The 8506-nt window shown below is 45.6% G+C and overlaps 1 protein-coding gene across 1 annotated transcript in view; it reads right to left on the bottom strand.

Moving 5' to 3' along the window:
- Window positions 1–1939: 1939 nt before the first annotated feature.
- LOC137420697 (uncharacterized) overlaps window positions 1940–8506 on the bottom strand; it is a 29978-nt gene continuing 23411 nt past the window's right edge. The window contains exon 5 of the mRNA XM_078770116.1: window positions 1940–2002. Within this exon, the coding sequence (XP_078626242.1) occupies window positions 1940–2002 (63 nt within the window). The remainder of the gene's footprint in view (window positions 2003–8506) is intronic.

Genomic DNA, 8506 nt, shown 5'->3' with positions numbered 1-8506 from the left:
ACAACTGCATCATCTGAGAAATCAAGGTCGGAGATCTTGACATTCCAAAAGGATGCACCACCGCTAGATCTCTCCAACATTCTCCCCAGAATCCAGTCCATACAAGTGCTGAAAAGTGTAGGAGCCAGTACACACCCCTGATGAACTCCAGTAACATCTGCAAATAAGTCAGAGATGGAACCACCACACCTCACAGCACTCTCAGTAGGCTATAGTTCAGAAAACAGATCGATCAGCTTTGGTGGCACCCCGCAAAGACTAAGGGTCCTCCAGAGGGCATCCCGATTAAATGAATCAAACACTTTACAGAGATCATTATTGGCTGCAACTCCCACCTGTGTTCGGCGAGGACCCGAAGAGCAAGTGTATGGTAAATTATTGATCTATTTGGTGTAAATCTAGACTGCTCTGGGTGGTGGTGCTCAAACAGTTGATGGCAAACCCTATCAATAATTATCTGACCAAGGACCTTGCCCGGCACTGATAGCAGCTGTGCCGCTGATGCAGTGTTCCCTGTTTCCAGTAAGTTGGTACTCATTTTGCCGACCCCGGAAAGAACCCACCTGGTGGGCCTTTGGGGTGTTTATGGGTTTTTGGGGTCTTTAAGGGTCATCGGGGTCTTTAGAGTCTTCGTGGTCTTTTGGCCTTTTGGGTTTTTTAGGGTCTTTGGAGTATTTTGGGTATTGAACCCACCTGGCTGAGTGAATTGAACCTCAGCTGAGTGAACCCACCTGGTGTTAATTAAAGAACATGCCAGGGGCTCAAACTCAGGACCCTAATATCTCAAGGCAGCCACCTTAACCGTTAAGCCAACACCAGGCTTACCCTTTGGTAGTTGTTGCATTCTTGGCGATCACCCTTCTCTTTCCATAGACATAGAGGGACAAACAAGGCCCCTCTTCCAGTCAGTTGGGCTGATGCCTGTGCTCCAAACAGAGCACAGAACTTGCAAGTTGCATGCAACAACACGAGTGCAGCATTCCCACCAAACTTGAGAATTTCAGCATGGATACAATAAATCCCAAGAGCTTTGCCCCCTTTCAACCTGTTCACCTCAGCTTATGCTTCCACAAATGAAGTTGATTGGAGGGTCAGAAATCAGGGTACAACTGACATACAACTCCTGACATACAACTCAACAAATAGTGGTTAGCACAACAGCAACTCAGCCTGGTACAGCCGGCCAAAGTAACCGGTCGAGCGAGCCTTCATCTCAAACTCCTCTGTCAAGAGCCAACCACCATCTGCTCTAACTGCAGTACACATAGAGGCAGGCATGGAGGAACGGAATGCACAGATTCCTCTAAGCAGGACGAGAATCACTTTACCACAGGTGATGCTCTGCCCTTACAGATTCCTCACACATAGGCCTCTTTGTCCGCCGTCAGCGAATGTACAGTTTTTAGCCTCAGCTCAGTTCTGCCATTAAGCTTGGCCCTGCAACTCTCGTCAATGGTATCCAATGCCCCTTTGGAGACAAAGTTCCTCTTCGCTTGACGGTGGGTTCCAAGACACCCACCAGCAACATCAAAGATGATAGTCTTGAAATCGCTCTACAACTCTTCAGGATCACCTGAAACACCCAGATGCCCGAAACCCCCACTCAACCAGTCACAAACTCCGAAGCTACCCTTTAATCCTTGAGCTTTCCAACATCCAGCCGAGGCTTGGATGGCACCATTCTCCTGGATTTGAGCCACAGCTTCAGAGTTGCTCCAACAAGCCTGTGGTCATTGTTGAGGAACTGAGCAATCTGGTCGGCCCTGCAGTTCGGGAGCAACCTCCAGCGACCATCGACAAGGACATGGACAATCTTTGCCACATCAACAGCGATGGAATACTAAAGTCCAGTGATGTGGCTGTGGTCACTGAAACCATGAACCAGCCACCAGAAGACCACGACATCTTGCAAAGTCATGGAACTTAGTGCTATTCTGGTTCAACGATCAACCACAGACTCGAGTGCGGCATAGAATGTCTCCTTCTCAGGGAGATCACTCACCTTAGTCAGAGCATATACAGAGACCACGGAAATGACACCCAGAGACTAACGATTCCTCCGTCTCATAATACAATCGTTCACTGGTGTTACCTTGATTATCATAGGAGACAGCTTGTTGGATACAGCTGCAGCAACTCTCTAGGTATGGTAACCATCAGACTAGACCAGTAGTAGAAATAACCACCCACCATGACCTCACCAAGATGGGTGATCAATCTCTTTTGGAGTGAGGACATTCCAGACACCCATCTAAAGGGACCGCCTCAGGTTAACCTGAGGAAGCTGCCATCTGGTGGAGGACACTTCAGCACCATCACCAACCGACCCAGGGTTGCCCCGTGGTTTTTCCTCAAATCAAAGAATTGGGTTCCCCTGGCGAGATATGTATCCTTTAAAGGTAATAGGGTGACGCTTCACACTTTGTTTTATATCGCTGTGAGCACACAAAAGTGAAGCTCAGGACAATACATATACCTGGAGGCATATGTTGAGGTACTGGTTATTATAACCCCATCCCTGACCTTTGCACTCAAACCAAACCTAAACACTCACATTCAAGTTAATATCCCAAACACCATAAATCATTTTTACAGTTGCTTTTTTTGAAAACAGTTCAATATGTTTCTTTTTTTAGCTCACCTGGAACGTAGTTCCGGGAGGATATGTGGTGTCTTCTGTCAGTCCATACACATTTGAAATTTTTTCTCTGAATCTGCTGATGGGATTGTGACCAAACTTGGTATGTTGCAACTCAAGTTGTTCACGACATTAAAAAGAAATCGGACCCTGATGGGTCTACTCTGGGTGAGGGAGGAGTGGGGGGTGTTACAGATTCGTCACTTCCGTTGTTGTGGTTCTCATCCAATGTAAACATTTTTGGTTGCATGTACTATTATTGTTATCGTTTAAGTGAATAAGAGATTACTGTTTTCAAAAGGTAAAAAAAGTTAGTGTTTTAAAAGAAACTGGAAACCGGATTGGGAACCCGACGACGAAGAGGAAGAAGAGGAAGAGGAAAAAGGAGGCGGAGCGAGTGAGGTCGGAGAATAAGCTGAGCGGCGTTGAGGTTTTGAGCAAACGCTGGCGATCGAGGGTCACAAGTGAACTTTGGGGTTTCCTGGGAAAGGGATTCCTGCGACAGAGTTGTTATCGCTGTGACAGTTAAGACAGTGACAGTTGTGACAGTGACAGTTGTGACAGTTGTGTGTGACAGGTTTTGCGGTTGATTCCGAAGAGAATCATTGGAATGCCGTTACGTCTCGAGAATTGACCGTTGGCCATTTTGCCTCGCACCTGATTTCGGATCGCTCCAGGCTTTTCACCTCGCTTCAACCATTTCACCGCATCCAGACGTAACCTGGTGTGTGTGTGTAACGTGGATTTTGAGTGGGAATTTGCGGTTCATCGATTGGGAGCCGTTGAACGTCATACCCGAAGGTGTGTTTTCCCAGTCGCCTCTTGAGGACACTTTTGCCTATATTTGGCAGTGTGACTGTCAACCGAGTGGGATTCTGGTCTCGATACAACATCGTTATGACGATCGCTTCAACATCGACTTTGGCTTGATGCCGGGATAGAGACATTGGGAATGTTATTTTAGCTCACTTGGAGCACAGTGAGTTATATTGTACAAAACTGATGGTACCATCATAGGAATGATATATTGGTTGTACAATTGATTAATATTGTTATTGTACTGTTATTCTTGTGTGACCTTAATACAATACTTGTTTGTTGGTAACAATTGGTGTGGTTTCACCATTGATCTTTGACACGCAGAATAACACATCTTTCTGCCGTGACTTCTCTCGAGGCTCGGAGGTACACCATGACAAGGGTTTGGGGAGGAGCATGTAACAGAAATTGGGGGCTCATCTGGGATAAAATTCCCTAACACTCGTCCGGGATAGAATTCCCTACCATTCCCAAAATTCCCAAATTTGGAATTTTCTAACATTCCCAAATTTTTCAAAAAATTGGATTTTTTTTGTGTGAAGGTTAACAGGTGCTAACTGATAGTCACCATGGTGTTTGACGCAGAAAAGTTAGCGGCGTCCCCTAATGAGGCACAGTTCCAGGTGTTAAAAAGATCGGAACTCATGATATTGGCCAAATATTTTAACTTGGAGGTCCGAGTTAGTATGAAGAAAGCAGAGATGCAGACATTGCTGGTAGAGTCTCTAGTGGGACAAGGAACATGGGAAGAGGTGGCCTTGGATTGGTTACCCGAGGAAAAAGGAAATGTGGAGCTCCGAAAAATGGAGATGCAACTGCAGAGCCAGGAAAGGTTAAAAGAGTTGGAATGGAAAGCCGAGGAAAGAAGAGCAAAGGAAAGAGCAGAACAGGAACTAGAACTCGAGGAGAGAAGAGCAGAGGAAAGGAGAGCTGAGGAAAAAAGAAGAGCAGAGGAAAGAGCAGAGGAAAGGAGAGCCGAAAGGGAGTTAAAGGAACGGGACATGGAGTATCAGAAGGAACTTAAACTCAAGGAGCTGGAAGCTGGAATTACTGGGAGAACGGAGAGAAGTAGTATCCAAGCCGGCTAGTTCGACAATGAGTGAGAACTCTTGGGATGTTGGTAGGCATGTGAGGCTGGTTCCACCCTTCAATGAAAAGGTGGTAGCCAAGTTTTTTTTACATTTTGAGAAGGTGGCTCAAATGCTAAATTGGCCTGTGGGGTCCTAGACTATGTTAGTGCAAAGTGTTCTGGTGGGTAAAGCTCAAGATATATTTTCGGCTTTACCGATTGACCAATGTGCAGATTATGAGATAGTGAAGAAAGCCATTCTCAAAGCCTATGAATTGGTGACTGAAGCTTACCGGAAAAAATTCAGGAATGCCAGGAAGAGGGAAAGTGAGACCCATGTGGAGTTTGCCAGAATGAAGGAAACCATGTTTGATAGGTGGTGTGATTCGAAGGACTTGGGAAAGACTTCAAACTGTTACGACAATTGATCTTGGTGGAGGAATTCAAACAGTGTGTCCACGTGGACATTAAAGTACATCTGGATGAAAATAAAGTACCAGAGTTGTATGAGGCAGCAACCATGGCAGATGATTATGCCTTGACACACAGGATGGGGTTCCACAAACCTAACTTCCCGCCTAGAGTTAGCCAGGGGAGTTATGGTAAATCAGGTTCGGAGAACAGATTTTCATGGAGGCGGCCTCGAGAGGACAATGGGGACAAATCTGATACCGCGACTTTTAGGGATCAGAAGACTGCAGTTCCAAGACATACCTAGCTTCCAGGGGGACAGAGGCAAACCACGAGTTTTTCCTCCAGGCCTACTTGCGCTTTTTGCAAGAAACCTTGGCATTTGATGTCCCAATGTTACGCCCTGAAAAGGAAAAATCAGGAGCGGAGTCAGACTAGTACAACTCCGAATGCATTGGCCAATGCGAGAAATCGTACTTGGAGGACAGTGCCTTGTGAAGGTTCCCATGTCAAAGTTACGGATTCACAGAACGACCTTATTCAAGAGGGTTACAAACCTTTTATTTCAGAGGGGTTTGTGTCACTGGATGGAGACTTGACTAACCAGAGACCTGTTAGGGTATTGAGGGACACAGGAGCACATCAATCTTTGATGCTTGAGGGCATTTTGCCATTGTCAGAGAAGACGGCAACTGGTGTTCGTGTTCTTTTACATGGGGTTGGTGGCTATGTTAAAGCTCCACTTCATGTCATCCATTTGAAGTCTGATTTGGTGTCAAGACCGGTCACCGTAGGTTTACAAGCCACTCTTCCTGTAGAGGGAATCTCTTTTATTATCGGGAATGATTTGGCCGGTGGTCGAGTTTCTGGTAATCCGATGTTGGTTGAAAAGCCCAGTATGGAAAATAACACCGCACAGTGAGAGCAGAAGATTCCGGGTATTTTTCCATCCTGTGCAGTGACTCGTGCTATGGGTAGGAAGTGCTCTGAAGAGAAGGAGAAGGAAGGCGATGTGGATTTGGGTTCCTTAGAGGTATTGGAGGAAAATTCTGAAAGAGGTAATAGGAAAGGTAGTGACATCAAGGAACTTAAGGAAAAGGTGGCATCTGGAACCAAAGAGGAAATGGACTGTCCATCGGAGACATCTGGGAACGAGGTTGAACAAACGGTGAAAGTCCGAAAGAGACTTGTTGAAGAACAACACAGAGATTCGGAGCTCCGGAGTTTGATTGATAAAGCCATTACAGAGGAAGAGGCTGTGAAGATACCTGTTGGTTACTTCATGAAAGGGGAAATACTCATGAGAAAATGGAGACCACCGGATGTGCCAGCAAACGATGAGTTGAAGGATCATTACCAAATTGTGGTGCCACCACCATACCGGAAGGAGATATTGAATTTGGCACATGAGACACCTTTGGCCGGACACATTGGAGTGAACAAGACATGTGACAGAATATTGGTACATTTTTTCTGGCCAGGATTGCGACGTGCTGTGGCGGAGTTCTGTAAATCTTGCCATTCTTGCCAGCTGGTTGGAAAACCTAATCAGAAAGTCCCATCCGCACCTTTAAAACCAATTCCAGCTTTTGAAGAGCCATTCAGCCGAGTCATTATTGACTGTGTAGGCCCTTTACCTAAAACTAAGGCTGGACATCAGTATTTGCTGACCATCATGTGCGCTTCCACAAGGTTCCCAGAGGCATTGCGTCTTAGAAAAAAATTACTGCGGCAGTTATTGCGAAGGCCTTGATTAAATTTTTCACTTTGGCTGGCCTACCTAAGGTCATCCAGTCTGATCAGGGTTCCAATTTTATGTCAACACTTTTTCAGCAAGTGGTATACCTGTTGGGAGTGGAGCAAGTAAGATCAAGTACTTACCATCCCGAGAGCCAAGGGGCCTTGGAAAAGTTTCACCAGACATTGAAGAATATGATCAGAACGTACTGTTTTGAATGTGATAAGGATTGGGATGAAGGAATACCCTTATTGTTGTTTGCTACGAGGGAATCCGTTCAGGAGTCATTGGGATTCAGTCCTTTTGAACTTGTGTTTGGACACGCAGTGCGAGGACCATTGAAATTGGTGAAAGAACAGTGGCTACAGGAGGAGTCACAGTCAACAGTGGTAGAGTATGTGTCAACGGTTAGGCACAGATTGGCAAAGGCTTGTGAAGTTGCGAGAAGAAACTGGAAAGTGACACAGGATAAAATGAAAGTGAGACATGACAATAAATCTCAGATAAGAAATTTCAGTCCTGGGGACCGAGTGTTAGTGTTGCTTCCTGTTCCAGGTCAGCCGCTACAGGCTAGGTATTTTGGTCCCTATGCAATCGAAAGGAGGGTTAATGAAACAGATTACGTGGTGACAACTCCCGACCGATGGAAAAAGCGTCAGCTGTGTCATGTCAACCGACTGAAGAAATATTATGAGAGGAAGCCTGTGGGAAAAATGGTTCCTGTCTCACCTGTCTCACCTGCAGTCGGGGTGCAAGAGAATCCAGAGGTTGAGGCCGGTGTGAAGTTTGATAACTTTGATGACCAGGCTTGTCCCAAATTGACGAACACGGATGTGTTGAGTCATTTAGATGAGAAATTAGGTCATTTGACGAGGGAACAACAAGGACAACTATCCAGACTAATTTTTGAGTTTGCACATTTGTTCACAGATGTACCTGGTCGTACTGACTTGGTATATCATGATATTGAGGTGGGGGAAGCCACTCCTGTGAAACAACACCCCTCTCGGATGAACCTTGTGAAGATGGAGTATCTTCGGAAGGAGGTTCAGTATATATTGGAAAATGACATCATCGAACCAAGCAGCAGTGAATGGAGCTCACCATGTGTGTTGGTTCAAAAACCCGATGGCAGTTTTCACTGTTGTACGGATTTAAAACGGGTTAATGCAGTGACCAAGACCGACTCATATCCCATCCCGAGGATTGATGACTGTATTGATAGAATAGGCCCAGCTAAATTTGTAACTAAATTTGACTTGCTGAAAGGGTATTGGCAGATTCCTCTTACTGATAGAGCCAAGGAAATCTCGGCTTTAGTCACACCAAATGGGTTGTATCAGTACAAGGTTCTTCCCTTTGGATTGAAAAACGGGCCTGCTACATTTCAACGGCTGATGAATAAGCTCATTGCAGACCTTGAGGGGGTGGAGGCTTATCTGGATGATGTCATCATACACACTATGACCATGGAAGATCATATGAAACAAATTAATGCATTTTTCAAGAAACTGACCGAGGCAGGGTTGACCATAAACTTATCTAAGAGTGAGTTTGTAAAGGCACAGGTGGTGTTCCTAGGCCATGTAGTAGGTCAGGGTCAGGTGCAACCGGTGACAGCCAAGATCGAAGCCATTGATCGCTTCCAAGTTCCAAAAGGGAAGAAGGAGCTTATGAGATTCTTGGGTATGGCTGGTTGGTATCGGCGGTTCTGCAGGATTTTTTCTGATGTGGTAGCCCCTTTAACGAATTTGTTGAGGAAAGAGACAAAGTTTGTTTGGGATGACAAATGTCAAGCTGCCTTTGCCCAAGTCAAAGCGATATTAATGAG

The sequence above is a fragment of the Myxine glutinosa genome, chromosome 1 (assembly GCF_964187855.1).
Source record: "Myxine glutinosa chromosome 1, kmMyxGlut1.1, whole genome shotgun sequence".
Lineage (NCBI taxonomy): Eukaryota > Metazoa > Chordata > Myxini > Myxiniformes > Myxinidae > Myxine > Myxine glutinosa.
Note: the sequence above shows the minus strand (reverse complement) of the source record. Positions and strands in the feature narration are given on the sequence as shown.